Source organism: Schistocerca piceifrons, chromosome 7, assembly GCF_021461385.2.
Source record: "Schistocerca piceifrons isolate TAMUIC-IGC-003096 chromosome 7, iqSchPice1.1, whole genome shotgun sequence".
NCBI classification, from domain to species: Eukaryota; Metazoa; Arthropoda; class Insecta; order Orthoptera; family Acrididae; genus Schistocerca; species Schistocerca piceifrons.
This window is the reverse complement of record NC_060144.1, coordinates 8,050,624-8,074,864: the sequence shown is the minus strand read 5'-3', so window position 1 is coordinate 8,074,864 and position 24,241 is coordinate 8,050,624. Positions and strand designations below refer to the sequence as shown.

The following is a 24,241-nucleotide window of genomic DNA, read 5'->3' as shown; positions in this document are numbered from 1 at the left end:
GACATTCTGCAAGCGCCTATGAATATCTGAGATGCCCTGGTTTTCCGCCAAAAGAAACTCGATCACTGCCCGTTGTTTGCAACGCACATCCGTTACAGACGCCATTTTAACAGCTCCGTACAGCGCTGCCACCTGTCGTAAGTCAATGAAACTATACGAGACGAAGCTGGAATGTTTGAAAATATTCCACAAGAAATTTACGGTTTTTTCAACCAAAATTGGCCGAGAAAAAAAATGTGTTGCATTACTTATTGAACTGCCCTCGTATATATGTCCATATCTTTTAATTGCATTGACATAGAAGCATAAATTACTTACACTACCAAGGGACTGTAGATCATAGAATTTGACATAAATTGATACCTCTACTCTTGACTTTCATTACTTCAGGAGGCAAAATTTCAATACTGCCAATGGATACACATAAAAGTATGTGCATTATCCTAGCATTCAGAACTAATAGTTATTTCCTCAGGGAGGAGAGAGGGTTAGCATGGCTAACATCAAAAATGAAGGGAAGATCACTTAGGCCCCAGGATGAGAGAAATAGATCTGTCATGAGGATGAGGGGAGACAAAGACTAAACTATAGTATCATTCAATTGCAAGATAAATAAAACCTATACTTTAAAAAATTCCTCCTGTCTTGTTTCATCAGAAGAATATTTTATTAGAACTTTTGTTTCTTTTCTCTAAAATGTTTCAATTGTGAAGTGATTTTGTCAAAAGGAATAACAGTAATAACTTTATTCAATATCAAATGATGCAAGGAGCATTTTTCTGAATTTGCCAATTCATAACAAGCAAAAATATGAAAACAAAAACTGAGTATTAAGTCCTTATATTAAGTAATACTAATATACTTGTGTGAAACCTACACAAAATTTTCTTTATTCTATGTGAAGCTGCAACACCCATCTAGTGAGTAGTGTGGGTTGGCAATCAATATTTCTTTTTATTCTGGCTTTAAATTTTACAGTGAGGAGAGATGTGACTGCACTCAGCAAAGAAATTGTAGGGCTCAATCCTGCATAGAGTAGATTTCTTTGATACAATCCAGTTCAGTGGCTTGTGAGATGAAACTGATCTTTGTTTCTAGTAGTGTGTTTTTGTAGGTCATTGTTCATATTTTGTTTAAGTTTTCAGACCAACATGGTCAATTTAAAAATATGCATAAGTATTTATAACATGGTGTGGGTGGTACCACCTCTCCCCCATCCCCCAGTGGCTGTTAGTTGCATCTGATAACTAGTTTCGATCACATTAAATGCTCATCTCCAGATCTAAGAATGAAATAAAACAATACGTTAATAAATAACTATTTCAATATTTAATATACAGGCTGGAAAAAAATTGTGTCACAAAATGTTAACCCTGGATAGCTGATCCCAGTAGGAACCAGAATTACTTATGCTGTGTAGGTCGACAACGGACAATTTTTAAACTACAGAAACTTGGCACTACGCACTCCGATTGGCCTTGGGATTACCTGTTGCCGGATGCTCTGGATAACACATGACCGCGAATGCTTTTCCTGCTGCAGATTGTGATGTATCCAAGGTGGCCCACACACTCGGTGGTAGTGCTCCAGCCTTCCCCTCTGAGGGCCTGTAGGCGAATCCGCCAGGGTCCCAACACATCCGTTGTAGATTCATGATAAGACATACCAGGAACAAACCCATCAAAACAGCTGTTAGTTCGGGTACAGAAAGTATTTTACAAGTTGTGCCAGCCCTGAAAAGGGCCTTTTTTGTAGCTAGGACATTGTTTACTTAAAGCAGGTGCTCGGACTGGTGACCCTCTGATGCGACACAAGCTTGGTAACGTCGAACGGTGTTTTGCCAAACTCTTTCAAAGATTCCTGGCATTACCTTGATGGCATGTTGAATGCGAGCCATTAATTCCTCTTCATTTCTAGGTGGTTCGTGTCTGGTTGGTTGAACTAAAACCTTGAAGAATCCCCACAGGAAAAAGTCCGATGGCATGATGTGTGGTGATCATGTCATACGAGCACTTCTGCCAATTACCCGGCTGTCGAAGAGTTCATTTAAATATCGACACACAGTACAACTGTTATGTGCAGATGCCCCACCATGCTGCAAAAACATGCATATTCGTATGTCCAGGGGAACAGCTTCCAGCAGGCCGGGTAGAGTGTCTTGCAAACAGTTAAGGTAATTTGCCCCAGTAAGTCAAGGAGGTAGACGGACCGGCCCAATCAGATGGTCACACACAGTGCCTGCCCAAATGTTGAACAAATTGTTACTGGTGTCCAAGTGTTGTAAAGGCCATCCCGATGGAAGGTGCACTCATCAGTGAACAACATGATGGTGGGGAAGTTGGGATCTGATGCAACACGTTGCTGAAACCACCAGCAAAACCCTAGTCTGTGTTCATAGTCCACCACAAGATTTAGGTCTTGAACAAGGTGGAAACTAAATGTAGGTCTTGAACAAGGTGGAAACTAAATGGATGCCGGCCGTCATCCCTCAAAATCTCCCAGGCTAACTGATGAGTGACCCCCATGTTGTGTCCAACTGCTTGAGTACTTGTCATAGGTGCTTCATTGAAGCGCTCAAGAACAGTCTCTTCAAATGCAGCATCCCGCTGTGTTCGAGGTCTTCCAGCATAAACATGATATCCCGCTAATGAGCCTGCTTCACCAAATCGCTGGGGAATTGCTGTAAATGTTTGTGGGTGTGGCTGGCATCCTGTTGGGTACTGTTCCTTGTACAACCATCAAGCTTCATGTGCGTTACCATTGGCTAGTCCATAAAAAAAAGAACAATATCTCATTGTTCTTCAAACAAATACTGTGCCACCATGCTTACTGTATAACTAAATTGCAGGTGACGTGTGTGTACTCCAAAGCGAAGCAAGACCTATTCGACATGTGTGTGTCTCTGGTTAGGGCAGTGACAGGGTGAGGGATGTTTGTATGTGTGAACCAAGAACCACTGCGCTGCCTGTCAGCCGACAAACAGCAACAGGGCAATCCCATGACCAAATGGAGTGCGTGGCACCAAGTTTCCATAGTTTAAAAATGGTGTGTTGTTGACCTACACAACTTTAGTAATTTTGGTCCCTACTGGCATGAGCTATCTAGGGTTTAAATGTCATGTCACCATTTTTCTTCACCCTGTAGATTCAAAATATTTAAAATGTAAAATTCTTAAATTTGTACCTGATTAATCACAAGTTGTGTAAAGTCAAATTTCTTTAAAAAGAACATAGTCATCAGTTGTAAAATAATTAAAAAAACCTATCTATAGTACACTTGTGGCAACATTCAGTGGAATTTATCATTTTGTCATATCCACTTTGCATCATACAGACCCATGTATCATTATTAGATATATTATCGGACATTACTTCATTTTTAAAAATTAATTGTATTACATCTTTTAGACAATATCTGTGTTACATTTTAATACTGCATGATATTAGTGCCTTTCCTCTTCCCCCCTTTCCCCCTCACACCTTCCATCCTTTACTGGATTTACTAAAATGCTGGATGCCACTGAATGTTGTCACAACTGCACTACAATGTTGTTCCTTATATTTTACAGCAAATGTCTATGATCTTTTTAAAGAGATTTGACTTTTCGCAACTTGTGATTAATTAGGTAAAACTTCATGAATTTTAAATTTTAGATTTCATCAGTTCGTCTATATTATCTACTTATTCACGTACAGTTTTAAGATTTTTAAATGTTTTGAATCTGTATTATCTACTTAAATGTGATCATAACCTGTAATAAAATGTGACTAACTGCCACTAGGACTGTTACAATAAATGCTATAAAAATTTGTACAGTTGTGGCATCTCTCATGACAATATGTCAGCCATTATTAATATGTGGGTAGTAAATTGTGGCGTGAGTCTCTTGGTTTAGCACCACAAATTATTCATACAGCCTTTGCTGTGACTTTCAGGGCTCGTAAAGGCTTGCCTGTGTTGTGACACACAATACTTTGGTTCCATAGTTTATACTAGATAAGACCAATAGATGATAAGCAGTCCACACTACGTGTGTGTCATTGTAATACTTGCTAAAAGTATTTATTACAAATATTTTTTTTGCCAGTTTGCTTGCTAGAAAGTGCATATGCATACCCCACTGACGTGCGTCTTGTATTGTTATTCCCAGGAATTTTACACAGTTCCCTTTAGTGGCAGTATCAGTTAAAATGCATAATTGTTTTCAATCTCTGACTGTCTTATGGAGTTGAAATCCATCACTGCTGTTCCCTTGCTGCTGAGACTGAGATGAGTTTCATTGAAACTCTAAACTATTTCATTTCTAATACAGGTGCATGATATTTCTTATTAGTAATAATATATGTGCTTGCATACAGTAAATATAACATCAGCATACAGAATTATCTTTGAATTTGGGAGGCAGTATTTTATTTCATTTACATAAATTAAGAAGAGAAGGGGTCTCCGTACTGAGCTCCGTGCACTGTGGAAACATGTATTTCAAATCAGTAATGCTAGATCTGTGTGTGCCAGTGCCCATTTTTAATAGTACCGTTTGGTTTCTCTTTATTAGATAAAATTTTATTAGACCATGAACAAGGCCGCTGATGCCTATGTTCTATAATTTCTCTATGAGTATTGATATACTCACTTTGTCAAGTGCATTTTTCAAGCTCAAGGAATATGCCTGTAACATATTCCTTGTTCTCTATAGCAGTTATTATGTCATCAATAAATTGTGTGGCAATTGACAAAGTTAATCTGTAAAACCATTCTGAATTTCAAAGATTAACTATATTTATTTGAAAATTTTATAATTTTGTCATAAATGACCTTTTCTGTAATCTTATGAAGAAGGTAGTTGCTACTCATCATTTAGCGGAGATGTTGAGTCGCAGACAGGTGCAACAAAAAGACTGTCAGTAAGTGAGCTTTTGACCAACAAGACCTTCGTTGGAAATAGACGAAACACACCCAGCCACCCACCCGCCCACACACACACACACACACACACACACACACACACACACTGACACAAATGTAACTCACACATACATGACTACAGTCTTTGGCTGTTGAGACCATACTCCACACTTTTGAAAAGACAGGCAAGACAGAAATTAGTCTATATTTTTCCATTTTCAGCCCTTTTTAGACTATTTTCAGTGGGTCAAGAGAACTTCCTGATCTTAATATTCTATTAAATGGAAGAGAAAAGGCGTCTGGTTAGGTTTTCAATGTAGGACTTTAGACCCCATATATCCTGCAGATTTACAGTTTGGTAATGTCTTTACTATGCTTCTTATTTCACTGCTGTCAGTTGGCACAAGGTAGATGGTGTATGTGATAGTATCCTATCAAGTTCCAGAATGTTTTTTGTTTGCAAAAATTCTTATTTACTAATACGAACATGTAAAATTGATCAGAAACAACAATGAAACTATGTAATTGCAGTAAATTATAAATTGTTTTTGAAATATTGTGGGCTGTGTTCCATCCTACAACAACCCATTTCACTTCTTTAATTCTCTTAGATGTAATTTTGTTTGTCAAATTATTTATAATTGTTGTTATGGTCTCCAGACCAAAGACTAGTGTTATGCAGTGCTCCACCCCAGTTAATTCTGTGCAAGCCTCTTTGCATATCTACTGCAACCTACATCAATTTGAACCTGCTTATTGTATTCACACCTTGATCTTCCCTCTACAACTCATACTCACCACATTTCCCTACAGTATCAAATTAACTATTCATTGATGCTACAGTATGTGTCGTGTCAACCAAACTCTTCGTTTAGTCAAGCTGTGTCATAAATTTATTTTCTGTCTGAATCATTAACTCCTCATTAGTTGCTCAATCTACCCATCCAATCTTGAGCATTCTTGTATAGAACCACATTCCAAATGTTTGTATTCTCTTCATATCAGAACTGCTTGTTGTCCACATTTCAGTTCTGCGCAAGACTACACTTCAAGTACGTTCAGAAAAGACTTCCTTAAATTTAGTTTATATTAGATGTTAACAAATTTCCCTTTTTCAGAAATGACTTTCTTGCCATTTGCAGTGTGCATTTTATACCCTCTCTACTTCAGCTACCATCAGTTATTTTGCCACCAAAATAACTAAAATCATCCACTTCTTTTAGTGTCTCATTTCCTAACCTACTTCCTGATTTAATTCAACTACATTCCCTTTCCCTTGTTTTACGCTAGCAGATGTTCATTTTATATCCTCCTTTCAAGACACTGTTCATTACATTCAGGTGCCCTCCCAAAACCCTTGCTGTCTCTGATAGAGTTACAATCTCATCAGCAAACCTTGGAGTTTTTATTTCTTCTCCCTGAACCTTAATTCAATTTCCAAATTTCTTCTTCGTTTCCTTACTACTTGCTCAATATACAAATTGAAAAAAACACCAGGTGTAGGCTGTAGCTCTTCATCAAGTTACTTCCATTAGGAATGTGGAATGCACTCAACAACTGTGATATGACTTTCAAATCAGTCAGCCTTCCTTTTCAGGCTTTATTAAAGCAAATCTAGATTACAGCTAGTGCCTAACCATTATCAATGCGCTTTAGTTTAAGGCTACGAATGAATTGTGACAGAAGTCTGAACAACAGGCGACTGACGTACTGGGACATTTATTGAAATTATGAAATAATGCATTGATAATGGCTAGGCACTAGCTAAAATCTAGATTTGTTTTAATAAACCCTGAAAGGGAAGGATGACTGATTGCTTTGCTCCATCATTGTGGAAAGCTACAACTCTGTCTCACTCTCTCCTGAAACACTGTTTGCCTTTCATGTCCTATGAAACTGATGATTGGCCTCTTGTTTCTGTACAAGTGTACAAGTCATAATAATCTTTTGCTCCCTGTATTTAACCCCACTACCTTTAAAATTTCAAAGAATAGTGTCTAGGTAACACTGTCACAAACTTTCTCTAAATTTACAAATTCATGTGCTTGATGAAAGAGCCATATGTAAAGACTGGAAAGTTGCACAGGATTTGCAGTAAGATTTTGGAACACATACTATGTTTAAACATTATGAAATATTTCAAAGAAAGTGTTCTGTATATGTTATTGAAAAAAATGAAAATGAGCATATGGCATCATTGGCCGGGAGGCCCCATTCGAGGAAGTTTGCCCCCCAAGTGTAAGTCTTATTTCATTCGATGTCACATTGGGTGACTTGCGCTCCAGTGATGAGGATGAAATGATGATGAGGACAACACAACACCCAGTCCATGAGTGGAGAAAATCTCCAGTCTGGCTGGGAATCGAACCCAGGCCCACTTGCATGGGAGGCAAGCATGTTACCACCCAGCTAAGCAGGCAGACATATGTTTTTGATGAATATTATAGACAGAGGAAGCATGAAATTAACTACTAAAAAGGATAGATAATGGTAGATGTCTGTGCATAACCCATACTAGAAGAATGGACAGTTTAGTTGGGTATAGTCTGCAGCAATTATAAATAGTGAAACTGGCACTGAAAGGCACAAGAGACGATGATTATGACTAGAATATGCAAAACAGATTATGAAGAATATTGGGTGTAATAGTTCTGAAGAGCTTAACTCATTAGTAGAAGACAGGAATAGATGACAGACAATATCAAACCAGTCAATGGACAAATGACTTAAAAAAATACTTTCCAAATACAGTTCATTTATAGGTCACTCAATTACTTTGTAGAAAATATTAAATAATTGGATAGATAAAAAATCCACTCACCAAGCAGCAGCAGGCGCAAACACACATGATAGTCACGCAAATTCGTAATCTGTCAGAGCCAGTGACTCCTTTTGGCAGAAGGGTTGAAGGTGAAGGAAGAGGGATGAAGGAAAAGAACTAGTTCTGTTTAGGAAATGGGGAGAATTATGGAAAAGTTGCCCAGAACCCCAGAACAGGGGAGACTTACGAGATGGGACTGATTGTTGTGGACTGCACTGGAAGAGACATGAAAGCCTGCGTGCTTAAAGTCAGAATTCGGGGTAATAAGCAAGACAGGGATTACTGATCAGACATCATGCAACAGTTAATAATGGAAAACTAAGTACAATATATGTGGTGGAGGTAAGGGTGGAGAAAAAGAGACAGGTAAGAAAATAAAAGACATAGAAAACTATAAGAGAATGAAGAAAGGAATAGTTAGTGAAAAGAAATGCTGGGTCCAAAGAAATTGATGTAAATTAAGGGTAGGTGGGTGGTGAGAACCAAGCACATGCTGTAATGTCAGTTTCCACCTGCAGAGTTCTGTGAAACTGGTATCGGGGAGAGGAATCCAGATGGCACGTGTGGTGAAACAAATTCCATAAGTTTGCACATTTCCTTAACTTTTGTATGTCTTTGTTACTGCCATCACTTGGTTAGTAGATTTTTTTATCTATCAAATTATATGATACGAATATAATAGAGGGAAACATTCCACGTGGGAAAAATATATCTAAAAACAAAGATGATGTAACTTACCAAACGAAAGCGCTGGCATGTTGATAGACACACAAACAAACACAAACATACACACAAAATTCAAGCTTTCGCAACCAACGATTGCTTCATCAGGAAAGAGGGAAGGAGAGGGAAAGATGAAAGGATGTGGGTTTTAAGGGATAGGGTAAGGAGTCAACTAAATACCTAGAGATTACACTTACAAACAACTTGAATTGGAACCAATACAGAGAAAATGTTGCTGCAAAGGCAAATGAAAGACTGTGTTTTATTGCCAGAACGCTTAAAAGATGCAATGGATCTACTAAAGAGACTGCCTATACTAAGCTTGTCTGTTGTCTTCTGGAGTATTGCTACATGGTGTGGGATCCTCACCAGATAGGGTTAATGGAGGACATTGAAAAAGTTCAAAGTAGGGCAACTCATTTTGTATTATTGCGAAATAGGGGAGAGAGTATCACAGACATGATAAGTGAATTGGGGTTGTAATCATTAAAATGAAGGTGTATTTCATTGCATTGACATCTTTTCGTGAAATTCCAGTCACCATGTTTGTCTAAGGAATGTGAAAATATTTTTCTGACTCCCATCTACATGATAAAATCAGGCAAATCAAAGCTTGCACAGAAGGGTTTATATGTTCATTTTTCCCATGTGCTGTTCGAGAGTGGAATGATCAAGAAGTAGTCTAAAAGTGGTACTGTGAATCCTCTGTCAAGGACTTGAGTGTGAATTGCAGAGTAATCATGTAAACATGGATGTAGCCCCCCCCCCCTCCCCCCCGAGTTTTTCCATTCTTCTGTAAATAATTTGTGTCAGTATTATGCAAGCATGACTCGTTAAACTGATTATTTGTTACTATTCACACTTGTCTGCACCTTCTTTCTTTGAAATTTGATTTATTATATTCTTCTTGAAATATGAGGAAGTTTCTCCTGTCTCTTATATCTTGCACATCTGGTGGAACAGTTTTGTCACAGCTGGATCTCCCAAGGATCTCAGTAATTCTCAGGGAATGTTGTCTACTCCAGGGGACTTGTTTCCACTTAGGTCCTTCAGTGCTCTGTCAAATTCTTCTTGCCGTATCATATCTCCCATCTCATTTACACCAATTTCCTCCTCTCCTTCTAGAATATTGTCCTCAAGCTAGCTCCTCTTGTATAGACACTTCATATATTCCTTACAGCTTTCGCGTCTTTGTTTAGTACCGGATTGCCAACTGAATTCTTGATACTCATACGGCTGCTTCTCTTTTCTCCAATGACCTCTTAATTTGCTGTAGGCAATATCTGTATTACCTCTACACATGCATGTTTCTCCAACCTTACATTTGTCCTGTAGCCATCCCTGCTTACCCATTTTGCATTTTTTATCATGCATTTTTTGCATGCTTGTGCTTCCTTTCACCTGTTGCAAGTTATTATGAATGAATAGCAATATTAAGAAATAGAAAATATAATAATAAGAAAGTTCATCTATTGTTATTATATGTTTCAGCCTCTGATAATTACTGATTTTGACATATTACCGACTCATCATCAGATGATCTGCTTGAAAATAAAGAAAAAGGGAAGTAGTAAAGTACTGGGGAACTATATCACAAATGAAACTAACTTCTATGCATACTTATATATGTTACAAGGTAACTCGTCAACTAAATAAGCCCATAGCGACACCCATAATGGCAATGTGAGCGCCTCTCCAGGCTTGTACAGTTGACTGAAGTAATTATAGAAGTGAGTTTGACTTGTAATGTAGCTTCCCAGTATTTTACTATTTCCCATATCCTTAATTTTAAGCTGATTATTTGATAATGACTTCTTAATAAGTTAAAACCTGAAACAATACCATTTGAATGACCTGAGGCTGAAATACATTTAAAAAAGTCTTACCAGATGGGCAGCATGTTTTGCTAAACAGTGTGCCTAATCAGTAACCATCTACCATCTTTTCAGTCGTGTATTTTGTTTGATAATGAAAATTAGATTCTCTTCCAGCATTCATTTGTGAATAAAATATGCTATTGAAAAGATAGTAGATAGATTTTATTGTTAAGTTTTCCATCCTCTCACCATCTCAGTTTTGCCAAGAATAGCCACTATACGTACCATAAATATTATCAAAGTATATTAATTACCTAAATCTCAAGAGTAACAGTTTTCTGCTGGTTGTAGAAATGTTCACAGGTCACTGTTCAGCTGCCCGGATGACACTCATCACTGCAAAGCAGTGTTGTTGCTCAATGGGTGCAGCCTGGGGGAAATACTGTGAACCATGTCCACCTAAAGGCTCTGGTAAGTCATACTTTAGAATTAAGATAGAGAGATCACATGAGCTATGGAATCTGAATACACCTCTATTCTCATAGAATTCATACTTGTGGACTGTCCCCAAAATCCTTACAGTAGGCACCAATCAATCTCTTTAAATGTCACTCCCACTGTCTTATGTTAAATCATCATCAGCCTTCTATGTAAAATAACCAGGTACCTGCTGCACTTTGTTCACTAAAGATGACATGGTTATTTAATTTACCTTCTGGTGTCTGATTATGACTGCCAATTTACAACATGCAGCAATTTAATATAACACCTAAACTGTTTATCTTTCAAACAATGGATACTAGGTAGCAATATCAACAGTGTAGGAAAAGGTAGATTGCTACATATCATAAAGATGACACGTTAAGTTGCAGACAGGCTCAATTAAGAGACACTTACACATAAGCTTTCATCCAGAGCCTTCAGGCATGAGCTGCTGGAGTTGGCAGTCACGTGTACATGAGGTATGCTTTCTTTTGTTAATGAATGGTGTTTGTTTCTCTTTTTCTGGTGAAGGATGTTGTCAAAATCTGACGTGTAAGTGTCTTTTGATTTTGCGTGTCTGCAACTTAACGTGTTATCTTTACCATAAGTAGCAATCTCTCTTTTCCTTGTTTATCTTTCAAGTTTTTCCCATTCTGTACACATTCCCATTTTTCAGAAACTGCTAATTAATCAGTTCCACGTAATACTTTCCTATATAAAATAAGAAGTATAGTCTTCAAGTCTTGTTTCCTCACACTACCTCATGGTAAAGCTTTTAATGCTAAAGTTAGATTTGTATAATGCATACACTTTAAAATGATATCATCTATGATGTAACTGGATATTTGTTGTTGTTGTTGTGGTCTTCAGTCCAGCTCTCCATGCAACTCTATCCTGTGCAAGCTTCTTCATCTCCCAGTACCTTCTGCAACTTACATCCTTCCGAATCTGCTTAGTGTACTCATCTCTTTGTCTCCCTCTACGATTTTTACCCTCCGTGCTGCCATCCAATATTAAATTGGTGTATATAAGAATATACAGCCTACAGTTGCAGGTTAACTTTATAGTTTACCTAGGTTTCAACGTTAGTAATAACATCTTCTTCAGAACATAAAATATTATTTAAATGTTTGCCTAAAACAGGCCATGTCCTAAGTCAACTTTATAAAACTTGATGCATAACCATAAGGTTTTGTCGTGTGACTAGAGACTCTAGTCACACGACGAGGCCCATACAACGGGCTTAAAGTGAATTTGCTACAGCTTGTTTAATAGAAGTTACAAAACCTTATGGTTATGCATCAAGTTTTATGAAGTTGACTTAGGACATGGCCTGTTTTAGGCAAATATTTAAATAATATTTTATGTTCTGAAGAAGACGTTATTACTAACGTTGAAACCTAGGTACACGATAAAGTTAACCTGCAACTGTAGGCTGTATATTCTTATATAAACAATATCAGTTGCTGTCGCCGCATTAAAATGTTAAAAATTATTAAATTGGTGATCCCTTGATGCCTCAGAACATGTCCTACCAACAGATCCCTTCTTCTAGTCAATTGGATGCTTATACTAAGTAAATTTACTCCTAGAATTCTGGAAGTCATTATACATCAACATTAATTGTTCATTAATTTTTCACTGATGTTGCAAAAACTGTATCCAAGCATTCTTAGTAGCCATTGTCAATTACTGTTTGTCACCATTAAAAATCTTGCCTTTCCGTAGATGAGTTCCGGCGTATGTGTCCCGAAGGTCCCGGACGCTTGGATTCAGGTGAAGATCTTAACGAGTGTTCATTTATGCCCAATGCCTGTGAAGGAGGGGAATGTATAAATACAGATGGATCTTTCCGTTGTGAATGCCCCGCTGGTTTTGTATTGGACGAAACTGGAAGAAAGTGCATAGGTGAATTTTGGAAATGCAATCATTTTGAAGTTTAAAACTTTCAAACCATCACATTAACTTTTTATTCTACCTGTTTATACTTTATATGCATATGTATCTTGAGACAGGTCATTTGTTTCCATAATTCATGAGCAGTAACTTTGTTTGCTAAAAGAGAAACAAATCAGTTTTACATTTTATGGGAGTAATACTAATTTTGGGACAGAAAATAACTGAGATGCTTCTTTTCCTCTGCAGATGAAAATGAATGTCTCACTTCAAGCAGTATTTGTGGAAATGGCACATGTTCAAATGTGGAAGGAGGATTTGAGTGTTCTTGCAGTGATGGGTTTGCCCCAGGACCAATGCAGGTTGGATTTGTATTTCCTACATTATGTTAGTTAGCTAAGTACTGTATTTTTATCAAAATATTGCATTTTGCTTTCTTGATATTTAGCCCATCATCTGTGTCTTAGTAAGAAAGTGCTTTATTAATTGTCCACGTTTTCTCTATTGTTTATTCCTCTTTTCCTCCAGTAATTTGTATGCCTTTTTAACTGAAACATTATAAATGAAATGTTCTAACATTCTGTTGTCTTATTGATCTTAGTAAGGATTACCAGTACTGTTAAAATATCAAGGCCCCCAGATCTATTAAAACAAACAAAAGACATTCTCAGTCTGATCTTACATAGTTAAACAGAAACGCAGTGCAGCACTGGCCCTGCTTACTATACTGTTCATTGTCGCTCACCAATTGTCATCTGTTGTTTCGAAACTGTTGCTTGCATTAGCTTATTTGTTATTTCTTTATTATGTAATTGTTGCATATCCATCTGTTTGTCATTGTATCTGCTCACAATGGGCAACAATTTGTGCGTAATTGGCCAGCAATCTGTACTCGGGGCCAGTTTCTTGTGCACCACCCTGTTTAAAAGTATGTATGATATGAACTGTAGTTGTAAGGCAACCAATCACTCTTTACGCAGTGTGCAGCTTCCGTAAGTCACTAATGTACTACATCGAGATTAAAAAAGTCGTTGTGTTAAAAGAAGACAGGATAAGATAAAATAAAATTACGGTCAGTGCATAAAACTAAAACTAGAATGGAAGAGAATCTCACAGTTTACATCTCGAGCACACTTTCTTCAATCGTGCATATGAGTGTTCTTCTTTTGTGTGCATTTCATCATCAGAGGGTGTTGTCTTTCGTGATTCAGAAATGTGTACAGCATGTAGTTCATCTCTGCTGTCGGGCTGGTTTCATTGTCACCAGGCTGGCCTGTGTAATCCTTGGGCAATGTAGTTTCTTTTTCAGATTTTTTATTTTCTACATTTCAAACTTTGTTTTCCTAATTTTTGAATTGTCAGATGAGAATTGTTGTGGCAGATCTGTGCAATATTTAAACAGCTTTGTCTTTTGTCTGAGTATTGGTCTGTTTACTATGGAAATCTAATTGTCAGCCTTAAAATATTTTATGCAGTAAAAGAAATGTAAAACAATATTCGATTTCTTTCTGTAGGTATGTGAAGATGTAAATGAATGCTTAGAAATGGGCAGCCAGTGTGCATTTCGCTGTCACAATGTTCCAGGCTCATTCCGTTGCATTTGTCCTTATGGATACACATTGGCACCAGATGGAAGGCACTGTCAAGGTAAGGCATTTTCTTGTAAGAAGAAAACTCAGTACTGTGTAAGTGCATGTTATACTTAATAAGTTTTTGAAACTTGTTTGGAATTCATTGAAATAATATGTTTTCCAACATGAGTATGTTATGTGCTGTTAATTAAACTCAGAATATTAGTGATAATGGGACTATATAACTGATACCCCAATCTTGGACAGGGAGAAATAAATACTACTCCCCCCCCCGTCTCTCTCTCTCTCTCTCTCTCTCTGTGTGTGTGTGTGTGTGTGTGTGTGTGTGTGTGTGTGTGTCTTCATTAATATTTCATTTTTACTTATCACATACTGTTTGAAACATAAAACACACTGGTATTTCAATTTTCTTCTTCTTCTTCTTCTTCTTCTTCGTCTGTGACTGCTATTATATTCCGTTCATCGTAAGAATAAATTTGATGTTTACATTACACCATGTATTCCTCCACATTTGTTTCAGTCTTATTGGATTTCATTTCATGTGGAGTGGAAGCCGAGCTACGTCCAGTACAGTCAACTATGATAATAAGAATACGTTTTATGCTGTGTTACATGCACATAGACTGAGCGATAATGTGGGATAACAGCTTTACTTGTGCATTAGACTAGGACACCACTAGCCAACCAGCTGGTCCAACTAACCTGCAACGATGTGAGCAGTTGCAGTTCAGGCATAAAAAGGGATAAGCCAGAAACAATATAGCTTCGAATGTCATTTAATTTTTAAAGAGAATGAAATAATATTTGGCAAAACTCCTGCAATACTGCATGCTTCTTAGGTGAGCAGATGGAAAGCATAAAATGCTCTCATTCTCACCTAACATAGTATTCTAAATACAAACAAGAGTGATGAAAATTCCTAACTCAAACACAGGATAATTTTTGTGAGTGAGCTATGTGTGATGCAAAAGCATACTGCAGTGATTTCACCATACTGTTTGAATACTGAAGCCAGTGAAGGTATTAATTACAGTCAGTCATTTGGTAAACTCTCAGCTCCTTCCTTATCCAGATCAAAGAAATACGCTTCAGTTATGGAACTGTCATCTGCTATGTTGATAATGAGTCGATCAGCAACAGAAACTACAAAGCCACCCAGGCATCGCATTTTCTCCTCTTCTTTTATGGCGTGCCATTCTGGATCCCGCCAGTGTTCAGCAGTGATGTGTGCAAGTCTTGAAATTTCTCAGGCTAAATCTCTTAACTTGGCTCCAGATGTGTTCTGTTGGGTTTAATGTAAAAATGCAGCATGTGTATGGTGTGCTTGATGCTGTGAAAATGATTGTTTTTGTTGTTGCTATGACGCTTATCACTCTGGTTCAAGTGGGACTACATTTGTGGTATAAGGCAATGGACATAGTCCAAATAAATAGTATTTGGTTTTTCACTTTTGCCCTGAAAATTTTACTATAATGTTTTCTTATTTAAGCAACCTTTATTAACAATCTTTCATAAAATATCAGTAATAAGGAATTTATATTTGAAATGAAAACAGGAATTTTGCATGCAATATGTAATTAGAAACAAGAAGACATACATTACTCATAAAAAGACGATTATGAATTTTAGAATTACAAGATGTAGGTATTTATAATTGAATGAAAAAAGAGGTGACTTCAGCGAGATGTGAACCAGCAATCTATGAACTACACTTGGTTGTCAAGCTACTACACTACCAAGTCTGCTATACATCCAAAGAGTTTTTTGTATCTCAACTATATCAAATACCATCTCTGAACACTTCAAAGCTGATCTTTTCTGTAAATGTACAAGAAACATGAAGAACAACCTATTTCTTGGCACTTTTTAACCGTGTTCCACACATGTGTTTCACTACGGAACAGGAACCAACTCCAGCCATCTCCGTACTGCGTATTAACGGTGGGACAATCAGGGCACGACAGTACAGAGACTGTAACTGTACACAATTGTTGAAATAAAACTACATAGCTAAAGCACAATTACGAAAAACATTGATGGCTGTTAATAAATTATAAAATCTTAAAATTTCATTTAATGCAACTTAGTAATAATATATTTAATACATTCATTTATTTAATTGTGTCAGAAACACATACTATAGCTGACAAGTTATACAAAATGTTCCAAAACATGGTACTATAAGCATTACAGTTACAATTAAATGCGGCGTAACCAGTATGCAGCAACTTCGCACGCTTCCTCGGTGGCATCGATGACATTCTGTGGCGTGCATGACATTGGGAATGGGCTCCAGACAAGAAGATGACTCACTGTCTGTTCTTCACCACATTCACATGCTGTGGAGTTGCGTGCAAATCCCCACTTTTTCAAGTTGGTCTTCGTTCTTCAACTCTCGAATGCAGCCTTTTGATGGTCTTCCGTATCAACCAGCCTTCTTCGTGACCTGATGGCAGGCTTTTGGTCAGGATCATGCACCCTGCAAGGTGGCTGGATCTGGAATGCCACGAGTTGACTCTGAAGTTTGAAGGTGGTTCGGTGAGGCTTTCAGTTGAATGGAGAAAGCTTTTCCTTGACTTGAGCCTTGGTACTGCTGGCTGGTACCCGTCTAGTGGGTAGCTCTTCAGATTCAATGCCTTACACTTTTCCAGTCTGGATGCACAATCACAACAGATGTCTGGAGGTGGGATGCCTGCTAGATGATGAACTTTATCGAGTGGTATAGATCTCAAACTTCCCGTAATGAGTCTGCAGGTTTCATTCGAGGCGATATCCACTTGTTTGGTGTGACTAGATCTGCACCAGACACAGCATGCATATTCTGCAGCTGAATAACAAAGAGCTACAGCAGAAGTTCTTAAGATGCGAATATGCATCCCCCAGGCTGTACCTGATAATTTCCGGAGAATGTTGCTTCTTGCAGATACCTTCCATTTGGTATTCGAGTACATAAACATAAGTAGGACCTACTTCCAAGAGTGTAACAATACCATTGTACTTATGCTACAGCTTCTGATCAATCATTGTGTTTGTGTTTGTTTACATCAGGTTTATTCTTATGATGAACAGAATAGAATTAACAGTAATTTATTCAATTCTGAAGTCACTCCAAAACTTTTATACTAAAAAACGAAACTCCACAGTGAGAAATATAATGCAATAAGACATCTCCAGAGTGTATATTGATGTGAAGCTCTGGCAGATTATTAATGTTTATTATACTACAACCTAAACCAGGATAGTTTCCTGCCCATGGATAGCAAAGATCTGAATTTTGATCCCGACCAAGCACCCAGGTTTGGTCTGTTGTGAAATAGACTAAATCAGTTGAACTGAAAGTTAACTATGAAACCAAACATTGTATTTACATGTAATCTCATTGATGGTAACTTGCTTTTATATCTGCATCTTTCAGATGTTGATGAATGTGTAACACCTGCCAACAACTGTAAATATCAATGCAAGAATTTGATTGGCACATTTATGTGCATATGCCCTGAAGGTTATCAGCAAGTTGGTATGACAGACGACTGTCGTGATGTTAATGAATGTGCCCTTAATCCGGGCATATGCAAAAATGGCAACTGTGTCAACCTGCAGGGAAGTTATCGTTGTGATTGCTATGAGGGCTATGAAAACAGCCATGACAGGAAACAGTGCATAGGTAAGAAAGATAACTAAGTAAAAAGTAGTCAGATTTACGGTTAATTGTATTTACAAAAGAAGTTCTAGTTAGCTCTCAGATTATTGAAGTGAACATATTTCTTTGTACATGTCCACCATGATAAACGTTTCACTCACAACTTCTTGATTTAAACATGACTGAAAGATTTAAATTTTTGACCTTCTTTAAATTTGTATCTATGGATTAATAATGATATTTCAAATTTTTTCTCATGTATCTGTTATTCTAAAACAAATATTTCTACTGTCCCAAGGTTTTGTATGGCAGTGCATGACTTAGGAAATAGAAGTTTAATGAGAGCTCTTAAGATCAGTAAGCAGATGACAATTCTCCATTGGCGTTATTACATATTCTGCACTTTTTATCTCAGTAATGGTGTTGTTTGCATTCTGTGAACAAAATATGAAGTACAGAATACACGCTGTCTTTTCTATTTTTTTAATGTTCAGCATGCTCTTCTTCTTATGTCCAGCATTTCAAACAACTGTTATCTTTTCCCTAAGACCGCAGGTTAGGATATTGTTTCCGGCAGTTGGTGGGTGGTCGTTGTGCAACACATACTGATGGGCTTATGTCAGTGACACGTGCAGACTGTTGCTGTACTATGGGTGAAGCTTGGGGCCCTCTCTGTGAGCGCTGTCCACCACACGGCTCTGATGAATATCGTGACCTCTGTCTTGATCCAGGCTTCTCAGTGGATGGACATGGTAAGCCAGCTGCAGCTTGAATGTCAATCCAGTGCCTGTTTGTTATTCCATCTTTAATATGTACTGAATACCTGTCAAATACATTGGAAGTGAATTTGTGATGTGCCACTGTGAAATGATATGTGATGTAACTGAGATTTTTCAACATATAGCAATGCTATAAACATGTGAAGATTTCACAAGATACAAAATTGCTGGAATAAAATTTCATTTGGTACTTATTGCTGCTATTTTTTTTATATTGTCACTGTTACTGGATACATCATATTTAATTTTCTTTTTTATCAGTTTACTTGAACTTTTAAGTTTATTCAGCAGTCCCACAGATGGTAACTATAAATTTACTCATACATTCATAGTTATCACATAGGATTGATATTTGTGTTACTCTAAATATGGCCAAACCCAGTGGCATTGAATCGCCTTTATTGCTAAACTAGCGTAAGGGTCAAATCCCCATTTACACTTTGCTGCTTTGTGAATGGTACATGATGAAGCATTTGTCCACATGAAAATCAATTTAGAACTACTACACTCGAAACATGATTCTCCATATAGTCAGCAATCAGAGCAGATGTTGCATCTTCTTGAAGAAGTGGTTTTCTTCTCATTTGGCAATGTTTTTCCTGGAAAATACCCCCAACTCCTTTTTTGAAGTCCGAGTGGATTTTCAGCTTTGCTTGGTTTTTCCCTTATGGATGTAGTCAGAGAGGGTTACATTGTTTAAGACTACTGTGCCACACTGAGCTGGAAGTAATCCACTTGGTTGCTTGGTTCAATAAACAGTAGGTGATGATTGCATTCAGCATCGTTATGTCCAGGAGGTAGATGTATATTTTCTTATACCCCTTGACATATCTTTGCATATGAGGATAGACACTGATCATGTGTGTCAACTCCTTAGATTCTTTGAATGTAGTGAATAAAACAGTTAGTTCTAATCTTTGTTATTCCATTTTTGTGCACGTCCACATACTCCCTCATCTGTTGTAGCAAAGATATTTCTCTGAACTGTTGGTTGAGTGGTTGGTTGGTTGATTTGGGGGAAGGGACCAAACAGTGAGGTCATTGGTCCCATTGGATTAGGGAAGGATGGGGAAGGAAGTCGGCCATGCCCTGTCAACGGAACCATCCTGACATTTGCCTAAAGGTGATCTAGGAAAATCACAGAAAAGCTAAATCAGCATGGCTGGATCCAGGTTTGAACTGTTGTCATCCCGAATGCCAGTCCAGTGTGCTGACCACTGTGCTACCTCACTTGGTTCTTAAAGTGTTGAAGCTGAATGCAGGAATGATTTCTTTGAAAAAGACACAGTTGATTTCCTTTGCCATCTTTGTTCACTTGACCCTTGTGTTTCATCTCTGATGGCTTTGTTGTTAGCAGTATGTTAAATCACATCCTTCTTTCCTTTCCTCATAGTTGTCAGTCTCATATCTTTATTTGAACATGATAAAGCAATAAACAATAAATTTTCATGCAATCTAAGCTTGTTCTTATTATATTTCTTCACTCACAGAAGGAACAGAATGTGTAAAAATCCTTATGTCATCCAAAATGGTAACTCCTTATTCCTGATCCTTTCACAGTGGCTTGTGAGGCTGCTTGCTTGCAGGAGGCTTCTAAATGAAAATTTTTGGTAACTTTGAACTTGTGCAGATAGCATTTTATTTTTCATCATGTCTGCTAGTAGTAATGTGAAACAGTATCCCATCTTTTAACAGGTGAAGTTTTTGTTCCTCTTTTTTTTTATTTATTTACTTTTATTAAACAGAATTGTACGATATTGCACAGTAAAATTCACATTGTTATCCAAATAATAAAACTTCGTATTTAACTGCTATTTACAAACAATGTAAGTGGATATAAAGGAATAAAATTAAGTAATATACATAACTCTAATTTAATATGAATATAATAGAGGGAAACATTCCACATGGGAAAAATACATCTAAAAGCAAAGATGTTATAACTTACCAAACGTCCCTTTTTTCCCCTAAGGTAAGTCTTTCCACTCCCGGGATTGGAATGACTCCTTACCCTCTCCCTTAAAACCCATATCCTTTCGTCTTTCCCTCTCCTTCCCTCTTTCCTGATGAAGCAACCGTGTTGCAAAAGCTTGAATTTTGTGTATGTGTTTGTGTTTGTTAGTGTCTCTGTTAACTCTAATTTAATTGTGACATATGAAAGTTGATTAGCTACTCGTTAACCATTTATAGGATAAGTTTATCATTATCATCACCAGCCATTTGATATCAACTGTTCATTAAAAAACTTCCCATTCATTGTGGTTTTCAGCTACATACGTTGATGTTACTCCTGCATGTTTTTATGATGTTGTCTCCTTATCTTTCATTATGTTATTGCCCTTGTCTTATTTCTTGAAATTCAGAAAGAAGTTATAGATCCATCTACATCTGGTCACTTTTTCATCTTGTTACCTTTCCTGCTCTCATTTCATTTTTGTTATAGTCATAACTAAGTTTACCACTCTAGTCCATCCCCTGTCTCATATGTTGGCTTTCATGCCTCTCCCAGTTGGTGAGAGGTCTGGAGAATGTGCTGGCCAGGACAGCAGTTGAAAATTTTTTGTATCCAGAAAGGCCTGTACAGGACCTGCAACATGCGGTCGTGCAATATCCTGCTGAAATGTAGGGTTTCGCAGGGATTGAATGAAGGGTAGAGCCATGGGTCGTAACACATCTGAAATGTAACGTCCACTGTTCAAAGTGCCGTCAATGTGAACAAGAGGTGGCCGAGACGTGTAACCAATGGCACTCCATAGCATCATGCTGGGTGATACGTCAGTATGGCGATGACGAATACACCCTTCAAATGTGTGTTCACCGCGATGTCGCCAAACACGGATGCGACCATCATGATGCTGTAAACAGAACCTGGATTCATCCAAAAAAATGACGCTTTGCCATTCATGCACCCAGGTTCGTCGCTGAGTACACCATCACAGGCGCTCCTGTCTGTGATGCAGCATCAAGGGTAACCGCAGCCATGGTCTCCCAGCTGATAGTCCATGCTGCTGCAAACGTTGTCGAACTGTTCGTGCAGATGGTTGTTGTCTAGCAAATGTCCCCATCTGTTGACTCAGGGATCGAGACATGGCTGCACGATCCGTTACAGCCACGTGGATAAGATGCCTGTCATCTCGACTGCTAGTAATACGAAGCCACTGGGATCCAGCACGGTGTTCCGTATTACCCTCCTGAAACCACCGATTCCATATTCTGCTAACAGTCATTGGATCTCTACCAATGTGAGCAGCAATGTCGCGATACGATAAACCGCAATCGCGATAGGCTACAATCTGACCTTTATCAAAGTCGGGAACGTGGTGGTACGCATTTCTCCCCCTTACACGAGGCATCACAACAATGTTTCACCAGGCAACACCAGTCAACTGCTGTTTGTGTATGAGAAATCGGTTGGAAACTTTCCTCATGTCAGCACGTTGTAGATGTCGCCACTGGTGCCAACCTTGTGTGAATGCTCTGTCATTTGCATATCACAGCATCTTCTTCCTGTCAGTTAAATCTCGCGTCTGTAGCACGTCATCTTTGTGGTGTAGCATATTTAATGGGCAGTAGTGTATAAAAGGTATGACTTAATAGTCAATTTGTGTTATATTCTTTTTGATGTGTTGGCTGCTTGTGATTTTAATATTACTACAGTTGATTTTTGGGCCTTCTTTCGAACTTGCTTTATTAAGTTCTTCCATTAATTTTTGAAGAGTGTCTGCTCTAGAGGCAAACAGCACACTGACATCAGCAGAATGAATGTGATTTAGGTATGTTCAGTCAACTCATTTCCCTTTTTTTCAAGTTTAAGGGTGTGAAAACTTCCTCTGGGAGTGATGAGAGTAGTTTATGTGATATTGGCATCTTTAAGGAGTGTTAAAATTGAAAGGTATGAAATGTGGTAACAGCCAAACCAGTTGAAATTTGCCTATGCCCTTTGGGATAACATAGTGAGATAGCTAGGGACATAAATGTAGCGTCATCACATCCCCCTAAAAAAATTTGAAGCTGTGCCCTCAGCAGACAAGGTGGCACTCACTGTCCTTTTCGATTTCTGAGGTCCGATACTCATCAAATTCCTCAAGAAAGGAAAAACCATTAACAATGACATGTCGTGTGAGACACACCATAGCCGACAAAAGTCCATAAAGAGCAAGCAGCCTGTGCTTTCCACAGAGGAAGTGATTCTGCTCCACGAAAGCGTGTGTCCACACATCTCCAAGATCACATGAAGTATAATAGCCAGGTCCAAGTGGGAGCAGCATGAGCATCTGCTCTATTGCCTTGCGACTTCCATGTGTTTGGCTCATTAAAAAAACATATCAAAGAGAAGCGCTTCAACTCGGATGACAAGTTGAAGGACTCAGTGGAGGACTGGCTCCTTTCAGAGCCACAGTAATTCTGGGAACAGGGTATCCTTCAGCTTGTGAAACAATAGGCCTCTTATGATTACTTTTGAATAAAAACTTCAATTATACCCACAGTGTTGTTCATACCTTTTCTTTTGAACACTCCTCATACTTGTTTAACTCCAGTGTCAATCTGTGTAACTGTATACTCACACTAATGTTAGAAGATATTCTATGTAAATTTTTCACACCTGTTGTTTGTTTTTAACACTTGTTTCTCCTAGAATACAGACAGCCCACATTATTATGCTACTTGTTGCCTGTTCATGCAGATATTGCCCAATGTGACTTTTCTATCATCCGTTGTTGTGTCACAGATGAGGAGTATTGTTTCAAATTGTATCATGTCTACCAGTGGACAAAATTGAGTTTGATACATTTTTGTATTATTTCTGAAGTGCTCTTTCATGCTGTGAAATCAGACTGGAACAAATTGTATTCACTAATAGTGTAAATAGCAGCTGAAAACTAGCTGTTGTTTGAAATCATATTCAGTTCTCTGAAGTGTGTATTTCAAGTCATATTTTGTCCAACATTAACACTACATGAAGCTGATTAGTTGCTTTGCTTAGTTTGTTATACTGACAACGAGCACTCAGCACTGCTCTGTGGTCAATAATGACAGTTATCTTTACTTGTGAGTTGTGTGTAAGGGAACAGTTTCTTCATTTATGGAGGAAGAAATTGCTGTAGACAATAATTCAAGAAGAAGTCAAAAGAGAGATAAGAAAATCAAATATGCACATCAAGTTAAAGCACCAATACAGCGCATAAAGAAAAGAAGACTGAGTGTGAATAATTTGCTATGTAAACAGTTTGAGGATTGTTGGAGGATCAAATGAGATTTACATTTCTGTGCTAACATCATCAATTCAGTTGCTGTAGAAACTGGCAATGAGGAAGAAGTCAGTATGTCATCTTGTGGTTGCTTGGAAGGAAGAGGAAGACTGAACCAAATCTGAAGAGAAACCAATAGGATGGCCATTATAAGCATTCTATAAATCAAAATGTTGAACTAGAAGATTTAGGTTTTGGATTAACAATGTTATTTAATAACATCATACAGAAGCATTTATGTAATACAGTATCTTATCTATATAAATAAATATCTACATAAATGATTTAGGAGACAATCTGAGTAGCTGTCTTAGGTTATTGGCAGCTGATGCTGTC

General features: G+C 37.8%; 1 protein-coding gene across 1 annotated transcript in view; it reads left to right on the top strand.

The window, feature by feature from the left end:
- Positions 1 to 24,241, top strand: part of LOC124805008 (fibrillin-2-like) — a 425,338-nt gene that overhangs the window by 309,365 nt on the left and 91,732 nt on the right. The window contains exons 38-43 of the mRNA XM_047265408.1: positions 10,618 to 10,737; positions 12,478 to 12,657; positions 12,895 to 13,007; positions 14,160 to 14,292; positions 17,653 to 17,901; positions 18,426 to 18,629. Of these exons, the coding sequence (XP_047121364.1) occupies positions 10,618 to 10,737; positions 12,478 to 12,657; positions 12,895 to 13,007; positions 14,160 to 14,292; positions 17,653 to 17,901; positions 18,426 to 18,629 (999 nt within the window). The remainder of the gene's footprint in view (positions 1 to 10,617; positions 10,738 to 12,477; positions 12,658 to 12,894; positions 13,008 to 14,159; positions 14,293 to 17,652; positions 17,902 to 18,425; positions 18,630 to 24,241) is intronic.